Here is a 19,869-nt window from a genome sequence, read left to right as displayed (position 1 = left end):
ATTTCCCTCCAGCCACAGAATCCTGCCCAGGAAATTTCTCCACCTGATGCTAACCTTTAAGCCCCTCATATCTCAAGCTTGCTTGGCTTTCACCTGGGACACCCATTCCCTAACACTCCCAGATCACTCCCATCAGCCATCTGTATAATCATTAACCATTGAATTATCAATAGGATCAGCTTCAGATTTAGACAGTTTGAATACTCAATGTTTATGTGCACTTTCTGTTTCACTTGTCCTTGTTTTTTTTTCCCTTGGATTATTTAAAATCTCCTTGCCTATGGCATATTTTCTAGTTCCCTAGAAAGGCACCACACCAGCCAGAAATCCTAGATGTGGAGAGATAGGGAAAAAAATTCAACGTCACAGGCTTTTACTTCAAATGATGTGTTTCGATATCCAGAGCCCCTTAATTTACATGAGTTCCAAGGGGGTAAAACTCACCACATCCATGGTATTGTGGCATCATTGAAGCTGCACCCAACAGAATTGGCCTTGGAACATGCCTACAAGTCAGGGGCCCCTGAACTGGCTTGTTGACATTCTTGTTGACCGCAATGAAGGCTGTCTGGGAGCTTATGACTCCACAATCAATGCTGATTTTCAGCACATCTTTTTTATCTTTTGCTGGAGTATCCCTGAAGCCCATGTCCTTGGCCCGGAGAAAGGACTTGGCAGCAAGGCGGTGAATGGTGAAGCTAAAAGAGAATCATCCCCATGACTTAGGGAAGAGCATGCATGTGCCAGTTACTCAGGGCCCTCAGAAGTTAGCATTGGCAGAAAGAGGAAAATGCCAGATAAAGGAAGAGATAAGACTTGAATGGGTTAGAAAGGTAAAGTGATTGTAGGGACACAACTGAGCCCCCCAAATTAAGAGAAAGAAACCAACCCTCTCGATGATGGCAGAGAAAGAAAGAAAAAAAGAAAGAAAGGAAGGAAGGAAGGAAGAAAAAGAAAATAGCAAAGCAAAACAGAATTCTCACTTGTCATCGGGCTTGGGTTGTAGAGAAAATGTCACCCTATTCTCCAAACTCTTGCCCTGGAGTGTGTACTTGAGGTTGACTTCTCCTGTCGCCTCTGCTGGCTACAAAGTAGAGAAGAGTAGACATGATGGAAGGGAGAGGTCACGAAGAGAAAGGTCACAACTGAGGCCGCTCCCCAACCCAACACATTAAAATGTCTGACTAGGAACCAGGTAGCTCAGGAAATCAGAAACCTGAAATTATGGAGAAGGGGGTAGACTGGCTCCACCCGGCAAGTGTGATCTCTTGATGAGACTCCATCGGTTTTAAGAAAATTGTCCAGAGCAGAGTTTAGGGAAGTAGCTACTCTGATGACAGGAACAAACATGAATAGGAACTCACAGGCATGGTCCCACTCAAAAGGGCATAGACGATTAACCTCTGACCCTTATAGAGGACAGTCTGTTCTGGTGAAAGCATTTTCACAGACAGGCCACGAGGCAAATCCCAGCTCACAGAAATATCCTCTACTGCAGGCTGTAGAGCACGTTTCAGGGCCCTAAGAGCCTGGTGGAGGAAAGAGAACAGAATAAGCACAAAATACAATAATAGCAATAATGACCACTGTTAGCTGAATATTTATTACGCACCAGATTCTATGCAACACAGTATATGCTATGTCTATTCCTTAATACTATACGAGGACATGGTAAGGGAGGATAAGGTAAAGGATAACATCACCCAAAAAAGAGGAACTTACAAGTATAAGCAGAGCTAGAAGATGCCTTCCCTTGTGTATACTAATCAAATGGAGTATCAACGTACCACCTCTACCAATCTACCAGACATACTACAATTGTTCCTTCTTGTTTTCTTTGTCTCATGTGCATGGAGGATAGGATATAGCCAACCAGAAGAGTTCCTCAAGCACACATCTAGAATCTCAATCATGACAGTCAAAATTCTCTGTTTCTCTATTTCTGGTTTTAAACACAAAGCCCTAACCTCTTCCAGCATCTTGTCTCTGGGCTTCCAACTAGTAGGACCAGATGCCATTTCTCCAGAAACTACAGTGGGCCCCTTTTACATAAGGCCCAAAGTAACCCCACTATGTATTATAGCCCAAGGTGTTATGGATATAAGAGTATGAATCCTGGTGTCAAGCTGTTGCTTCTGCCCTTGTGGCAATGTCCCCCCTGCTCCACACTCCTTCTGCATCACCCCTTCTGGACACAGGCCTGTCCCTCACCTTGGACTGCATCCTGTCCTTGCCTGTGATAAATTCTGAAGTGCCACCTGCCACCCGGGCAATGCCTTTTATTAGGCTGGTAGAGGCTCCTTCTCCAATACCAAAGGAGAAACATCTGCAATTATACAAGGAAAAGAGCTTAGAGACAGGCACTAAAGCGTGAAATTATAAAATTAATACATAGTAGTCAAGAATACATAGTCTACTTCCTTGACCAAAAGCATAATAGCTACAATTTGTTGAGCATATTCTATGTTTCAGGAGACCAAATGCCTTAAATTAATGATGCAGTTTAATCATTACAAGACTCCTATGAGGCAGGCTTATGCTTCGTTTTATGGGTATGAAACTGAAGCCCAGAGAATGTAAGAAATATGTCCAAGATCACATACCTACTAAATGGTAGAGATGACATTCGAATACTAATCTGCCTGACCATAAGATCCCATATATATATTATATATATATAATATATATATATTTTACTGATTCTAGAAGCAGTATATCCTCATCAATTATTTTAATAATAATTTAATAATAAATCCAAAGAATGGGTTAATTGGACAGTGGTGAAGTGGTGAATTAGGACAAAATACACACTATCATCAGTGCGTGACTAACATTGTACTGAAACCGTATCCACCCTGGCAAGACCAGTCTTAAGGTGGGAAAGAGTTCTAACTGGAGAGTTCTCTCCCTGCCATAATCCGTGTGCACCAAGATTTTTAATCACAATTTGGTTTCCCAAATAGAACTGTCTATAAAAAGAATGTGTTGATAATACTAATACAAGCATTTTTAGAAGGCATGACAAGGAGACTTCTCATTGTAAATTAATACACTGGAATTTTTGGCTTATGTATCCGTCTCTTTTGAATTAGGTTAGTGTGAGTCATCATCCCCAATTCTAGTGATGTCAGCATCAGGATTAATATTCTAAACTTGAAGGGCTAAGAACTGAACTTCTAATATGGTAACCTACCTTTGACCATGCCCCCAGAGACCACAGCCTGCCAGCATCTTGATATTTATCACCTTCAAATTTCCAACACAATCTTGCAACTGAAGCCTACATTCCTTATGGCTTACTAAAGGGCATTTATGTGTATGTTTAAGTGTTTTATGTATAAAACTAAAGCTAAGAAATATTTATTGATGACTAACAATATGCTTAGAACTTACTTAAGTGCTTCTTGTGGGTGATAATAAAGAATACAATCATAATAAATGCAAAAAATTATATAGCACATATTTTGTGTCAAGCACAGTTCCTAATGCTTTACTTAGGTATACCCTTTGAACCCTCACAGTAAACCCATAAGGTTAAGTACTGCTATTATTCCCATTTTCAAATGAGGAAACTAAGACTTAGGGAGTTTAGTTGATTTATCCAAACAGCCAGCAAGCAGCAGAAGTAGAACTTAAATATATGATTTTGACTTAAAGTAGAATGACATAAGGACCCTCTGCTCACAGCAATGCCAAAAAGTTGTTTCAGCCAGTACAGAACTGGAAAAGCCATATACAATATTCTTAATAATCTTTTTGAAAACATCAAATGGTTACCAAGACAAAAGGAATCTTTGGGCCACGACATGGGAGAGGAGGGAGGCAAGAGAGATGAGCCTGGCATCTGGTATCCTGTTACCCCTTAAAGCTAGTGCCAAGTACAAAATGGATGGCTCAAAGCATGAAAAGCCAAGACTTGGACTTTCCAAAAAGAAGGTGCCCTTACAGACACCCCAGGTTTTTATAAAACAACCCTGTAGAACTACAGCCCAGAGGTAGAGGTGAATCTGAAATAAACCAGCCATCAAATGACTGAAGCTCATTTGACTCTAACTGGACTCAGATTATCTGCTTCTAGTCTAGCAATGCATCAGAAGCAAAGAGTACATCCTTGCAGAGGGAAGATAACATCGTCTAGAGGCTCAAAGAACTTCTACAACTTTTCATATAAAATATCTGACACTAATGAAGGAATAGAAAAATCCCCAAATATTGGGAAATTATACACTATACTTCTGAATAACATAGGCTTTAGAAAATCATAATGGTAATTAGAAAAATCTTCTTAAGTGGATGTCAATGGACACTGACAGATCCAGATTTAAGATTCAGATGTGGATATGCTTAAATTTAAGGATCTAAATACATATATTAGAAAAGAAAAAGAAGTCTCAAAATCAACTACCTAAGCATCCATCTCCAGAGGTTAGAAAAAGAACAGCCAATAAACCCAAAGAATTTAAAGGGAAATGAATATATATGGGGGCGAATTTAAAGGGAAATAATAAAGATGAGGGCAAATATTATTGATATAAAAAACTACCATAGAATAGACAGGATTTAAAAACCTCAAAAGTGCTGGTGCTCTGAAAAGATTATTAAAATTGACAAGCATTTAGGACAAGGAAAAAAACAGAGAAGACACAAATAACCAACATCAAGAATGAAAAGGTAATATATCACAGATTCTACAAAATTTAACAACAGCATAAAGCAATACAGCATAATTTTTTATGCAAAAAAAATTGAAAATTTAGATAAAATATACAAACGCCCACAAAAAGCAAAACCATAGAGAAGTATGAATAGTTCATTTCAATGAAAGAGATTTAAAAACTTTCCCACAAAAAAGAAAGCCTCCTATCAACTTCTAGTAAACATTTAATAAAGAAAATCTTTCAGATAATAGAAAAATAGATGACTCTTCTCAGCTCATTTTATCATGCTGGCATAACATTGATTTCAAAACCTGACAAGAATATTATAAGAAAATACACGTCGATATTTCTCACAAAAATAGATTTAAAAATCCGAAACAGGTATTTGCCAACTGAATCCAAAAATACATTAAAAAGGTTAATACATCACCACTAATTTGGGTTTATTTCAGAAAGGCAAGATCTAGTCATTATAATTCACACTACTCATTATAATTCTAACACTAGTCACTATAATTCACACATTAAAAGAAAAAAGGATAAAATCATACACTTATCTCAATAGATACATAAAATGCATTTGATATAATTCCACAACCACTCATTGTTTTTGTAAAAAAAAGAGAGTAAAGAACTCTCAAAACAGAAATAAAATATCCTTAATCTGATAAAGGATATCTACAAAAAAAACCTATAGCCAACAATCACACTTATTTTTTTTTTAAAGATTTTATTTATTTTGAGAGAGAGAGAGAGAGAAAGTGAGAGAGGGAACACAAGCAGGGGGAGTGGCAGGCAGAGGGAGAGCGAGAAGCAGTTCCTCGCTGAGCAGGGGGCCATCCCAGGACCCCGGGATCATGACTTGAGCCAAAGGTAGACACTTAACCCACTGAGCCACCCAGGCACTCAACAATCACATTTATTGATGCAGTGTCAAACATGTCCCCTCTGAAGGCCAAAATAAGATAAGAATGCTAGCTATGACCATATCTATTCAGGTTTGTACTAAAATTCTTTTCCAGGGCAATAGAGAAGGGAAGAAAAATAAATATGTAAGGACTGGAAAGGAAAAAAATAAGGCTGACATTATTTGCAAACATGATTATCCATAGAAAATCTACAAGAATCTACAAATATACTATTAGAATTAATATTTAAATAAGGCAAAGTCACTGAATAAAAAGTCAATGTAAATTTTAAAAGCTACTAGAATCAATTTCTACATGGAAATAAGTGCCCGGTAAATAAAATGTTTCAAAAATACTATTTAAAATAGGGGGGGAAAAATCACCTAGGGAAAAAATCTAATAAAAAAGGCATGAAGACATCTACACAGAGAATTAGAAAACATTATAGAGAGATTTGGTGTGTATTGTTGGATTAAGGAAATGAGTATATTTACTAATTTTATGGGAAACCAGATTTTTCACCATGGAGGAAAGAAAACACAAATATGGAATAGAAGAAAAAAGAGAAAGAACGTTATGTCATTACCTTGGAAGTAGGGGCATCAGTAAAAAAAAAAAAAAAAAAAAAATTAACATTCACCGGTTCAGTCTGCCAAAAATGCCTACCATCAATAACAGCCCAGTAACAAAGAGTTACACCTAATACTCAAATATTAACTTCTATTAATCATTTTCACTAAAAAAAATGAAGCTTCTTGTAGAAATAGCTGGCTACAGGAACAGGAAAGTACAGGTGAGTCTGAAACTCTTTTTGTAAGAAAGAAAGAAATCTTCAAAAACCAAAGAGACACACAAAAAAAGACATAGGAGCAAGTGAAAAGCAGCCTCCACTGGCCAAATGTGGAATTTTGAGAATCTAAATGAAAAATGAAAGTAACAAATCTTAAAAAATTGAAAAATAATGAAAAAATCCAAAAATATATTGATATAAGAAAAAGAAGGGAGGGAGGGAGAGAAGGAGGGGGAAGAGAAACTCTTCTTTACAGTAGGATGCCAACTAATCTGGAAAAGTTGACAGAATTTAAAAATCACTATTTATAACCACTGACAGTAATAACATTTGGACAATCATCATCAATGAATGCTGAATCTACTGACTAAATATTTGTCGAGAACAGGATGTTTACAAAATTTCAAAGTTATCTGTCCGGTACCAGCTTTAACAAAGCGGTCAAACTTATCACCAGGCCCAACGTTACTTTTGGAATATTTCTTCCTGAAATATTTAATATTACCCCAAACACGAATTTAAATAGTCAAACAAACATAAATTGAGATTCTACAAAAATAACTAGCTAGTACTCTTTCAAGATATCAGCATCATGAAAGATAATGAAAAGCTGAGGATCTCTCCCAGAGTAAAGAAGATTAAAAAAAACATAACAATGAAAATATTTGGTCTTCGATTTCCTCCTGGAACAAAAACAAAGACAAAAATCTATACAGGACATTATTAGAAAACTTGTTGGCGTGCCTGGATGGCTCAATCCATTAAACATCCAGCTCTTGATTTTGGCTCAGGTCATGATCTCAGGGTCTTTGAGAGTGAGCCCTGTGTCAGACTCCATGCTCAGTGGGGAATCTGCTTTTCTCCTTCTCCCTCTCCTTCTGCCCCTCTCCCCACTCATGCACTCTCTCCAGCCTCCCCCTCTCTAAAATAAAGAAGTAAATCTTTTTCAAAAATTTCTTAAAAAAAAAAGAAAACTTGGCAAATATAGCCAGCCTGTCTTTAGATAGTAATAGTATCATCTTGGGGCGCCTGGGTGGTTCAGTCGTTAAGCGTCTGCCTTCAACTCAGGTCGTGATCCCAGGGTCCTGGGATCGAGCCCCGTATTGGGCTCCCCGCTCAGCAGGAAGCCTCCTTCTCCCTCTCCCACTCCCCCCTGCTTGTGTTCCCTCTCTCGATGTCTCTCTCTCTCTGTCAAATAAATAAACAAAATCTTAAAAAAAAAAAAAAGATAATAGTATCATCTCAACATTAAATACCCTGAATTTATTAGTTTTATTGTGGTTATTCATCAGGACGTCCTTGTTCTTAGAAGATGAGTGCATTATTATTTGCATATGAAGAATTACAGTATCTGTGGCTTGCTCTCAAATATTTCAGACCAAAAAAAATAGGTGAAGCAAATGTGGGAAAATGTTGACATCTGGTGGAAGAGTATATTGTTCTATTCTTACAACATCTCTATAGGTTTAAATTTTTTAAATAAAATATTGGAAGCACATATTAGAAGAACCAAGAAAGGCCTCAATATGGGGAGGGTATGTGCTATGGTGAGCGCTGTGAATTGTGTAAGACTGATGAATCACAGACCTGTACCCCTGAAACAAATAATACATTATATGTTAATAAAAAAGGCTTAAACAAACAGATGGACATACCATGTAAATAGACTAAAATACTCAATTTGGTAAATACTAAATTCTCCCAAAACTGATCTATAAAATCAATGCAATTCTCTTTTTTTAAGTGATCTCTATGCCCAACTTGGGGCTCAAACTCACAACCCCAAGATCAAGAGTTACATGCTCTACTGACTGAGCCACCCAGGTGCCCCTAAAGTTAATGCAATTCTAATCGATATCTCAACAACCTCCTTTTTAGGTAAAAATTGACAGGATAATTCTAAAATACAAATATAAAGAGTCATGAATAGCTGAGACAATCTTGAAAAAAAAAAACAAAGTTGAGTACTTTATTGGAAATCAATATTTATCAGAAGGCTACATAAATTTATCTGGTATAGTTCTGGCACATGTCTAGATAAATAGACTAATGGAATGGAACAAAGGATCCAGAAATAATCAATACATGTGTAGATGCTTATTTGTGACAAAAATGACACTGTACATCAGGGAGAAAAGGACAAACTTTTCATTAAATGGTACAGGGTCAATTTGATATCAACATGAAGAGATGATGAAAATTGGCCCCTGCCTTCCACAATGCATAAAAATAAAATCCAGGCAAACTGTACATCTAACTATAAAAGAAAAAATGATAAAACTTCTAGAAAATAACAAAAGTAGCTCATGACTTTGGGTAGGGAAAGACTTTTTAACAGGACACAAAAAAACACTAACTGTAAAGGTAAAGACTAAAAAAGTATATTACAATGAAGAAAAACTATTAATAGATATCATTCTGAGAGTGAAAAGAAAAGCTATAGAATAGGAAAAAATATATTTCCAGAACATATTAACAAAGTCCTTGTGTCTTGACCACAGACTGAACTAGAGATCAGTAAAAAAAGAAAGTCTAACAGAAAAAAAAAAAATAGGAGAGATTTGAAGGTACATCACAAAACAGGACATCCAACTGGTTAATAAATATGAAAAGGCACTCAACTCCATTAGTTACCAGGAAAATGCAAATTAAAACCATAACGAGATACCACTTTACACCTACAAAATTAGTTAAGGTTTATAAAGACAAACAATGCCAAATTTTGGATAGGAATCTGGGCAACTAGAACCCTCATACAATGCTGGTATGAATTAAATTAGTACAATAACTTGGAAAACTATCTGGCATTCCCAATAAATTCTACAACTATGTCAACGCAAAGAAATTTTGTGTGCATATATATATATACATACACATATATATGAAATAAGTATGTATACATGCATATGTGTGTATGTGCAAAAAAATACATATATAAAAATGCGAGGATATTCATAGAAGAATTATTTTTAGCAGCTAAACCAAAGTCGATCAGCAGTAGAATTAATAAATAAATTATGGAATAATCACCCTATGGAATACTACACACCAATAAAAATTAACCACAGCTCCATGCAAAATATGTATGAATATCCACATACTGCTGAGGGAAAGAAGATACACAGAAACAAAAACATATTGTATAACCAATTTATTTTTATTTAAAAACAAAAATAAACCATGGTGTTATAAATTAGGAGAGCTATTTCCTTTGGAGAGGAAAAAGTTAGTAGTGATCGAAGTGATACAGTGATCAGCTATATACTTATGATTTGTGTAGCTTTATGTTTTACTTTGATAAAAATGTTTATAGTTTAAAAAAACTGTCTTACTATTTAATTTTTGTTTCCATTCTGGTTTAGAAAGAATAAAGGGCAATGACTTTGGGGTGTTACTGATGTTATTTAGAAAATTACTTTTATCTTTTAGTGGAGAGGGGGAAAATGATATAGAAAAAAACTTGTCAGCTAGTAAAACTAAAATTCTTCAATCACTCTATCCTCCACAAGGAATGTCAACATTGGCACCATGTGGATTAGACTATAGATGGCATTACCTGGATCAGTCACCCAGAAATCACGTCGTCTTCCTACCTGTGCCTCAGCCTGTTTCTCTTGACTTCGTTAATTATATTAAACGTGTCAGTAACTTCTCCATCTGTGAAGACAAAAAGCTGTCGAAGGAAAGAAGACATTCATCAAATCTCTGTGAAGATCATTTTTAAGATACCGGAATTCGCCCTTGGAAAAAAATCAACCATTTTGTTGCAGAGACTGATGCCTCCTCAGACTGGCATGAGGGCCCTAATTTTCCATGGTCACTTGCACCACGTTCTCACAAGGTTTGTTGGGCACCTGGGATTTTCCTCACCTCCCCCTTCTCGTCTCATCTAAGGCTTTTGTGGAACTCTGCAAAAGGACCTCCATCACCCAGAGCCCACAGCACAGATCTAAGGAAGAAGAATTCTATTACATGCTTCTTGTCTTTTTCTCCTTACTATATGATAGAAGACTCTGAATTATATATCATATTTTAACAATCCTACAATGAAGCTCAGGGGTATGGATTTTTGAACAGAGATTTCATTCCCTCTGTCGCCTCATATCAGCTCTCTTCCAGTTCCTACCTGAAGGGGGTGGCCCGCAATGGAAGGTTCCCTGTAAATGATCTGGAGTGGTGTCAAGATTTCCGTGCCCCCCAGGTCAGCCTGCATAAGCTTAACTCTCCTCAGTGCCTCTTCCATGGTCTGCTGAGTGTATTGCACACTATTCCTGAGAAAAAAACAAACATGCCCAGTGACATGATAGCTGTTCAACATCATGCAGTACTAAGTCCCTGAATTGAGATGCCCCCACTGTAAACAACGTCACTTGAAATACCCACTGCCAAAGTCAACTGTGGAGTAACCCCCTTCAGCAATCTAGTCCTTTCTTTAAAGTATCTTTTTGGACTCTCAATGGGCTTTCTAGAAACTTACGGAAAGAATGCCTCATAGGAACTTCCAAATCCATAGACATTGAAATAACAGCCTATAGGCAAACTCTTCAGCAGCAAAAGCAGTGTTTCCTGAAGGAAGAGAGTACGGGGAGACAGTGAGAGAGAATCTTCTCAGACACACAGATGCTGTCAATCTAACTCTTGAGAGAGCGGACCTTCACCCACTTCATGAGTCCAGGCCCTTATAGCCCAAGGCTAGCCTCAGAGTGGTCATGGTAGATGTAGCTCAGATGGGGAACACACCCAAAGTACCAGATGGGCCCTAATTTAACTCCTGAGATTCATCCCCATTTGTGCATGTAACCAGAAAGAGAGAGGAACTAGTTTTACCTTGGCTGCCTCTATGCGCAGCTGAGATTTATCCTGTTTACTTATGGGGCATTGCATACTTCCTGAGCGGTCCATGAGGAAGACGAATTCTCCACAGATAACTGGTGACTGAGCTTCTGGGATATTTGGGTAGAAACACACCATCGCAGATGGATCTTTCATGAAACCATCTACTTAGAAAGGATAAGAACACTGTAATATGAAAAGGAACTCAAGAATACTAAAGACCTCAAGAATCAATGATAGTGAGTTAGATAGGGAGCTGAGAAGATCCGAATCTAAAACACTGATCTTCATACTGTGTCTGCTGGCAAAGGGTTTGAGGTGAGTTATAAACATAAAAGATATAGAAGCAGAAAAGATATGAAAGAGAAAAAAGAAGGTAGAGGTTACCAGGCACAAGCCATAATTAAAATATATAGTTGGATGCTAGCTTCCTAGCAGCTAGGTAAATTAGTGAAATGCATGAAGTTATAATGTTCCAGCATTTACCAGAAGAACTGAGCTAATTTCTTTGCAGAGACACCTTCCTTTCAAATCAATGGGAAATTTATCACATGGGTCCTTATTTAAGTCTTTAATTACACTTTTGAAAACATGATGTTCATGGGGAGTTCTTATGTTGACAATTTGTAAGAGCTGAGGGCATAGTGTCATACACACCAAGGAAAGTCCGTCTGCTTTGGGTATGAAACATCTCCAGAGCTAGGATGTGTGTTAGACTCTAATCGCATCACCCAAACAACACTATAGAGGAAACCATGGGAGTCTGGCCTTTGTTACCAAGTTGTCAAAGCTTTGATTTTATTTTGAGGAACAAGTGAAAACTGATGCAGGAATTGAAATGTTAGTATTGAGACAGAGATGGAATGAGAATGGCTGGGTTATATCCACTTGTTTTATAGTTCAGAAAATGTAAGTTAACAAAGAATGGAATTCCAATATCCTATTTTTATAAAGTGATTCAAGAATGATGAGTTTAAATTCTCAGTAGCCTTGGGATTCAGTATGCCTATAAGATGCGGCTCAGTTTAATCTCTTAACCCTCAGATACCCCAATGACCAAACTGGCTTCCAAATAAAATGGGTGCAACTCAGCAAATATTTGCTTAAACACTGGTTCAAAGATAACTTCTAAAAAATCTAGATCTCTGGATACATGGTGGAAGAGCAGCTTTTTTTTAATAGGCAAGATAAATTCCCTTCCATTTTAAGACACAGCTGATTGTAATGGGATTGGCGCTAGACTGGTAAATCAGAAAGGGTGCCATGACAACGAAATAGGTACATATATCTAATGTGTTTAGAACAATGCCAGATATACAAAATGCACTATCTAGGTATTTCTACTATAATTCCTTTGGCGTGGCTCAAGTTATTTTCACCTACATGAGTTTCTGCTTCCTTTTATTTATTTATTTATTTATTTTTATTTTTTAAAGATTTTATTTATTTATTTGAGAGAGAGAATGAGAGAGAGAGAGAGCATGCGGGGGGGAGGGTCAGAGGGAGAAGCAGACTCCTCGCTGAGCAGGGAGCCCGATGCGGGACTCGATCCCGGGACTCCAGGATCATGACCTGAGCCGAAGGCAGCTGCTCAACCAACTGAGCCACCCAGGCGCCCTATTTATTTATTTTTAAAGATTTTATATATTTATTTGACAGAGACACAGCGAGAGAAGGAACACAAGGAGGAAGAGTGGGAGAGGGAGAAGCAGGCTTCCCGAGGAGCAGGGAGCCCCATGCGGGGCTTGATCCAGGACCCCGGGATCATGACCTAAGCCGAAAGCAGACGCTTAACAACTGAGCCATCCAGGCGCCCCTGCTTCTTCATTTTTAAATAAGACATTTCAAGCCCTAGCTCCTCAGCTTGCTAGCCTCAGTTTCTTCATCTGAAGAATCCAAGTAGTAATACCTGCCCCAAGATTATTTTAAGGGTTAAGTGATACCATACATTTAAGGAACTCATCCTAGAGCTTAACTCAGGTTAAACTCTTAATAACAATTTTAGAAAGTATTTATACTTTTTTTATTACTTTTATTAAATTATACATATAATTTTTAAAAAATCATGTTCTTAATATGGTTAAGTACATTCTAAGTTTAAAAAATACAAATTTTGTATTTTCATCATGTAGTGGTATGCTTCATTTGGCAGAACTCTCAATGGTTTTAGTGAGTCAAGCTGCCAGTTGTTGTTTGCTTCTTTATATGGATGGGAACAGCAAGTCGTCTTGACCAGACAGATGGTCTGGAAAGCCAGATTTGAGCGGCCCTGCTAGAAGGGATTCACAAGATCATAAAGGCTACCCCCGATGTCCCCCTCTGGCCTGCAGAGCCCACCATAGGAACAGATGAGGCATTCTGCCAAGGGCCAAGGGAACTGCTTGGAAGGAAAGGAACTGAGATCTCAACTCATACCTTTTAAGATTCAGGATTATAAAACTTTCTGTGGTGGATTAAAATAATTCTGACTGAAGACCAGACCCCCACTACTGTGGGAGTATTTCATGGACACCCAAGGGGGAACCCACTAAAGGGAGAGGACAGAACCAATACAAAAGGACTCAACTAATGTACAGACAGAGCATGGAGCTTCACGGAAGAGAAGCTAGAGCAAACCTGGTTGAGGTTGGGAGCCCCTCTAAATGGCTTTAGCATGGACAGCTAGCCTGGAGGAAAAATGGCTGAACAAGTGAGGATAAACTAAGGAGCTCTCGGCAGCCTTGGCCAAACATGAACAGTGAGAGAGAAGAATGGCCTGTGGAGGGCCAACTGCAGGAAATTGTCTTCAAAGTGGTTGTAGTTACAGAAGTAAGAACCTAACCCAAGCTATAGCACTTTGACTATGACTGTCCCCAAACATCCTTCCATTCGACAAATGCGGAAAATTCTTCAGAAGTGGCAGTATCTTTCTAGTTAGGCTTCATGGTCCCTGCAATCCAGGGGCATGGCTGCCCAGGAAGGCCCCAAGAGAGCAACAGACTGATATGGGTGATACTAGTTATAATCATAAAGAAAAGTACACATATAGACAGGAAAATTTAGAAAATATGAGAAATTAAAGAAATTAAGAAACTAAATTTATTAAGAAACTAAGTCTTAGAAGTTAAGATACTAGGGTGAGATGAAAAAAATCTCTGGAGATGGATGATGAGGCATTATCAGATTTGGAAATCTTTGATAGTTTTAAAAGTGAAAATATCACATTGTTATTTTTATTTCATTTTTTTCGTACAAATGAGTATTTACTTTTTTTATTGAAGTATAATTAACATACAGTGTCATATTAATTTCAGGTATACAACGTAATGATTCAACAACTCTATACATTACTCAGCACTCACCACAAGAAGTATAGTCACCATCCGCCACCAAACAACATTATTACAATCTTATCGGCTCTATTCCTTGTGCTCTCCTCTTCATCTCTGTGACTTATTTATTTTGCAACTGAAAGTGTATACCTCTTAGTAAAATAGATAATACATAAGGGGATAGAATAGAGTAGAAATAGATCAAAGGGATTAAGAGATACAAACTTCCAGTTATTTTTAATCTTAATTTGCACTTGTAGAGACTGATCATTGTCATTTATATTTGTACACTAGTCGTGTTTCCTCTTGTGAATTATTTGCCCATGTCCTTGATCCAATTATCTACTGATCCACTTAAATCTGCCTACAAGACATAGTCATGTAGATGGATACTCATTGTATCTAACCATTTCTGCACACCATAATGTAAGCTATTTGAATGTTTTACCCACTACTGGATAGGAGGAAAGAAAAGTGAGGGTAATTTGAGGGTAATTCCAAGACAGGAGCTCCCCTTTAGGTGGTCACTACAAAGGAAGAAAGAGAATACCTGGGTTGTCTTTAGGTTGCCCCATCTCCACAGCAACAGTGGGGGTGTGCACCTCACTGTAGTAAATCAGGAGTTCCACATCCCGATCAAATTTGTGTCCATCAGCCAAGGAAACCTGAGTTAAGAACAAGCAAAAGATCCATCTTAGAACTATCACCATTTGCTGCGTGCGGCTGAGGTCAGGGCTGAGAGCTACAGGGCTCTTCCATGAGGAAGTGTGGTCAGGAGCAGGGACAAGAATGGAGAGAAGGCTCTGGAGAAGAAATGGGGATAAAGAAGGAACAAAGTGGGATTCCCTCTAGTTAACAGGGAAAAGTAAGGACCATTTTGGAAGGACTGAGTGAGGAACAAGATCAGAACCCAAAGAATAGGGGTGCTGGCAATAACAGTGCTTTCTTATGAATTACCTGGGCAGACGTCTTATCTTCTCCAAGGTATTCAGTAGGACTGAAGGGGCAGTTGGATTGGATCCTCTCAATGCCATGCTGGGAACTGATGGTGGCAAGCATGCTGAATGTATAGGGCAGGTCCTCCAAAGGGACTATAGGAGGCTTCATATCAAGGCAACTGTCCTCAAACGATCCTACAAAAAGTGACTTTAATTCTGTTTCCCCTTCCCACACTTCTTAGCACCCCTACAACCTTGAGGGGGTTTCCCAAATTATATCACCCACCACAGGGATTTAAAAGGAAAGAATAGTCACCAGAGCCACGGTATCGAGGATTCAAAACAGCTGGGAGCACATAGCGCAGGGCTCCATCTGCTTCCAAGGGCAGTTCCTGCACGGACTTCAGGGTGAGCGCCACCTTTGACCCTGGGTTCAGATTCCCCACGTTGCAACAGAAGACGTCCCTGGAGTACTTGTCCTCCTCCAACAGGAAAGCTTGGCGGCGGTTGCTGATGGCACTCTCATAGATGCTGTGGGCCTAAGGAGAACAGGGAAAGAGAGGCCATAGCAAAGGTGGCTTGCTTGAATGAAGAGAGGAGTAGTACAAGAAACAAAAACTGATGGAGAAGGCCTGTGATCGGTCCTGCCAAGCTCACAGCTATACTTTGAATGGCTCTGATTGATTCCCGCCCCCCCCCACCTCCAGATGATTTTAGGAAAATAGCAGCTAGAGGGGAGTAGAAGAAAGCATTCCACATCAGCACTTTTTGTGAAGGAGCATTTGTAGAGATCCTAAGAGTATGCATGAAGGAAATAAGAAGGGGAGAGATAATCTACTCATCCCTAGTACCTTCCTCTTCTCCTGTAATTCTGCTTTAATTTTCTTCCCATCCACCATGGCCTCAAAGCTGTAGACAGCTGAGTCATCATCCATGGGGAACACAAAGAAGGTCTCCAAAGGAACGTCTTCCTCATTCTCATAGTTTAAGGTAGCAGACACACCAGCCACGAACTCACGAATGGACAAGGTCACACCGATGCTCTTCAAGGGTACTGGAGATAGACCAGGGTTCAAGAGGTGAACAAACTTTAACAGAAGTCTTCCTGCCTGCCAGGCATGGGGCCAGATGCTAAAGATACAGTGGCAAGTAAGGGTCATGAATCAGGCTTACCTGGTTCCTCTTTGCGGGTTAGTAGACCACCAGGGAGCACCATGGTGATGCAGGGCTACTGTGGAAAAGACACATCATGAATACAGTGATATGTTGGGGATTATCTATTCAAATACCAGACTTTATGTGCTTCTGTCCAGCATAAGAATATATTCAGAGGATTGATGTTGGAGCTGGAAGGAGAAAAAAGCTATAAAGAAGGGGACAAAGATACCAATGGTAAGCCTCCTCCTAAATGCCAGACCCAGATGGGGAAGCTGTAAGATTCACTAAGTCCCCACTAAACAGGAAGTCTCTGAAACACCCGAGGCTGGTTCAAATACCAGTTTCACTTTTTCGAAAGTGTATTTAATACAAGGAAATATTGTTCCTGTTATAATTATTATGGTTGTTAAATAGATCTTGGCTGTTACTTTGGTTCATGCTACCCAGAGACCTGCTTCGCAAGAAACTGCTTGATCCAAAATGGTCCCCTGCAACTTAGGTCATTTATCTTGTGACTTTTCTTTTGGGACTCATAATTGAAATCACTGTTTGTTTCCTCTGTCCAAGATATTCTAATATACATATATAAATATCATATATGCAACATGTCCTCTATTTTAAATCATGTCATCCTAACTGTATCTTCCAAATTTTATTATAATCTTGGACAACCACTTCATGTGATATGGTAACAAGGAGATAAATTTATATACCTAGACTATGATTTACAATATGATTCTTTTATCCAGAGAATTAGCAGGTGGGTCTGGTCCTAGTCATTGGCCCTAGTAGCCCTGGAAGCTGCCCTCCGACCACTCTGAACAGAATCACTTGTGACCTTGCCTCTCCCTGTTCTGTCAAGGGTGACATGAGCTGCAATCTCCAGCACCAGTTAGGGGACTTTTCACTGAAAATACAACTTAAGGAACTAAAATAGAGTTGCCTGGTGCACAAAGAATGCTGAAGGAAAGTGAAACTGATGTGCTTATCCAGAGTCCCAGGGCAGATGAGTCATGGGGAAGCCCAAGCTTCACTCAGGAACTCACAGTCCAGAATAACATGTAGGCTCTTGAGAAAGGCAACTTTCCTTCCTAGAACAACACCGCCACTCAAGGATCCTGAAGATTGTGGCAGAAATACTTCTAGGCCCTTTATGCTCATCCCAATCACCCTTTAAAACCTCACACCCTACCCCCATTCAGAGCAATGTCCACGTGACTCATCTGTCTGATAGCATTGGTGCTTCTTGTATATCGTGTCCCATCTCGACAAATCAGCACCAATACATCAGGCTTTTGGTTCCATGTTTGTTATTTTGAAGAACTGGATAAAAACTGCGTGTGGCTAAATGGCTCGCAATTGATAGAAACACAGAGGGCAGTAGCAGCTGTAGGGAGAGGAGAGAATGCTCAGGAAAAGGGTTATCATGCAGATGCTTGACTGGGGTGAGGTCTCTGGCGCAACACGCTGGCGCTGGGGAAGGAAGAATTTTTAGTAAATCAGTAGGAAGCTTAAAGCAGGAGAAGGACCCAGGACACAGGGGTACAACAGCTGAAGAAACCCGACAGGCAAGCAAAGCTCTAAGGCTTGGCAATACTCACCAAGGGTGGCTTTCAGGTGAAGAGACAGAGCAGAGAGGTGTCTCCTACAAAAATAAACAGCCTTATGCCCTCAGAACAAATCCCTCACTGAGGAAAATTTGTTCTTCTGCATCTTCTCCCCCACCATTTCAGAAATGCACCTAGCAACAGGTAGGCAAAGACTGACCACAGCAGCTGACCAAGGTCAAAGGCAATCCGAGACAGCTGGGAACATAGAGGGGGGCTCCCTGAGCCGGGGGCTGCGTGTTAAGGTGGACCCTCAGGAATCCAGGAGTCCCAGCACCTTTCGATTCAGCACCCGCCAGGGAGAGGGAGGAGCCGGCGAGCTATGGCGCAGCGAGCCACACCCCTGCAGCCTGTTGCAGGAAAACAGCTGAAAACTCGTGATCCAGACCAGGAGGCGATTTGAATGCGTAGTGGGGCTTACGTAGATTTACTCTGTAAAGTTTCAGTTCTAGATTTGCAGTGTCCAAGCATTAACAGAAGGGATCAGAGTCGGCCCCTTGAATATCTCTATATGAAAGGGGTTAGGGTCTGCAATCTGGCTGGGGTCGCGAGTGGGGGAGGTTTTAAACTCCATTTCCACAGCATAAAATTAGATAAAATTGAGAAAACATCAATTTTCTACAAGAAAGAAAGAGAGAAAAGTAAAATAAAAGAGAAGGAAAGTAAAAAAAAGGACCTTGAGAGGATCAGGGATGCCTAAATCCCTTATCCAGCCCCCATAAGACTCCCCCTAAACTGCCAAACCGGCAGAAAACTCCCAGGGACCTAACACCAGGACTCAATACCCGCCCCCCCTTGGGCTTGCAGTTAAAGCAAGCCCCTGCAGATTTGGCAATGGGGAAAGAACGGGTCTCAGCCATCAGGGTGAAGGGGTGGGATCCAGCCCCAGCGACGGCTGCCAGTCACCTACCTTCTCCCGCAGTCTGAGAGCTCTGAGTCACAGCCAGGAGAAAACAGCGGCTGTCAAAATTTCTGGGATGACCTGCCCCTTCTAGGGACCGGTTATAAAGTAGCAACTACTTGATTAAGGGATCAAGGGAAAATTCTTCAACCCTAGAATGTTTGCTTGTTTTCCTTTTTTATTTTTTTTAATTTTATTTTATAGTGTTATGTTAGTCACCATACTGTACATCATTAGTTTTTGATGTGGTGTTCCATGATTCATTGTTTGTTTTCCTTTGCCTAGTCTCAGTGAGGGAACCATCAGAAGATAGGCAAAGGGAAGAGTTTTTTTTTAACCAGTGAAATGCTTGAACATCAACAATCACATCCTATTTCTGTAACAGACTTAATTATCAAAGGCTTACTGTGCACTAGGCCCTGCTAATAATACTGTGTGGTAGAACCTGAACTTTATGAACATTATATCATTGACTCTTCATCTCTAATTTGAGTCATTTGTCCCAAGATTGCATCCTTCCTAACATCATGGGGGAGAAGGGTTTGAAGGGGGGGGTTGGCGAGGAGACAGGGCAATGCTCACAGGGACCAAGCCTTCCAGTCATGGGTGGTTTATGGGTTTTTCATCAGGATCATAAAATTAAGGTGTTTGGTTTTGTTTTTTGGGGTTTTTTTTTTTTGTTTTTTGTTTTTTGGGTTTTTTGATAGTGGGGGTAACAGTGTAAGTAAGTGAGAACACCTATGCTCATTTTCCTGGCTAAAGGAC

General features: G+C 39.5%; 1 protein-coding gene across 8 annotated transcripts in view; it reads right to left on the bottom strand.

Annotated features, from left to right (window-relative positions):
- Positions 1-19,185, bottom strand: part of VWA5A (von Willebrand factor A domain containing 5A) — a 33,227-nt gene extending 14,042 nt beyond the window's left edge. For 4 of the 8 annotated variants that reach the window (XR_004302035.1, XR_004302036.1, XM_032426329.1 and 1 more), the window contains exons 1-15: positions 19,114-19,185; positions 18,198-18,241; positions 16,612-16,669; positions 16,290-16,492; positions 15,755-15,977; positions 15,458-15,633; positions 15,051-15,165; positions 11,184-11,356; positions 10,834-10,922; positions 10,483-10,627; positions 9,950-10,029; positions 2,212-2,326; positions 1,365-1,529; positions 984-1,084; positions 445-698 (exon numbers count right to left, since the gene is read on the bottom strand). Coding sequence is in view for 6 of the 8 variants with exons in the window: in XM_032426329.1 (XP_032282220.1) it covers positions 445-698; positions 984-1,084; positions 1,365-1,529; positions 2,212-2,326; positions 9,950-10,029; positions 10,483-10,627; positions 10,834-10,922; positions 11,184-11,356; positions 15,051-15,165; positions 15,458-15,633; positions 15,755-15,977; positions 16,290-16,492; positions 16,612-16,654 (1,882 nt within the window). In the remaining 2 variants the exon portion in view is untranslated. Of the gene's footprint in view, positions 1-444; positions 699-983; positions 1,085-1,364; positions 1,530-2,211; positions 2,327-9,949; positions 10,030-10,482; positions 10,628-10,833; positions 10,923-11,183; positions 11,357-15,050; positions 15,166-15,457; positions 15,634-15,754; positions 15,978-16,289; positions 16,493-16,611; positions 16,670-18,197; positions 18,242-18,363; positions 18,768-19,113 lie in introns of those variants that run through there. The other 4 variants (XM_032426333.1, XM_032426331.1, XM_032426330.1 and 1 more) reach the window with 4 other exon arrangements.
- Positions 19,186-19,869: the final 684 nt, after the last annotated feature.

The sequence above is a fragment of the Phoca vitulina genome, unplaced genomic scaffold (assembly GCF_004348235.1).
Source record: "Phoca vitulina isolate PV1807 unplaced genomic scaffold, GSC_HSeal_1.0 scaffold34, whole genome shotgun sequence".
In the NCBI taxonomy this organism is placed as follows: Eukaryota; Metazoa; Chordata; class Mammalia; order Carnivora; family Phocidae; genus Phoca; species Phoca vitulina.
Note: the sequence above shows the minus strand (reverse complement) of the source record. Positions and strands in the feature narration are given on the sequence as shown.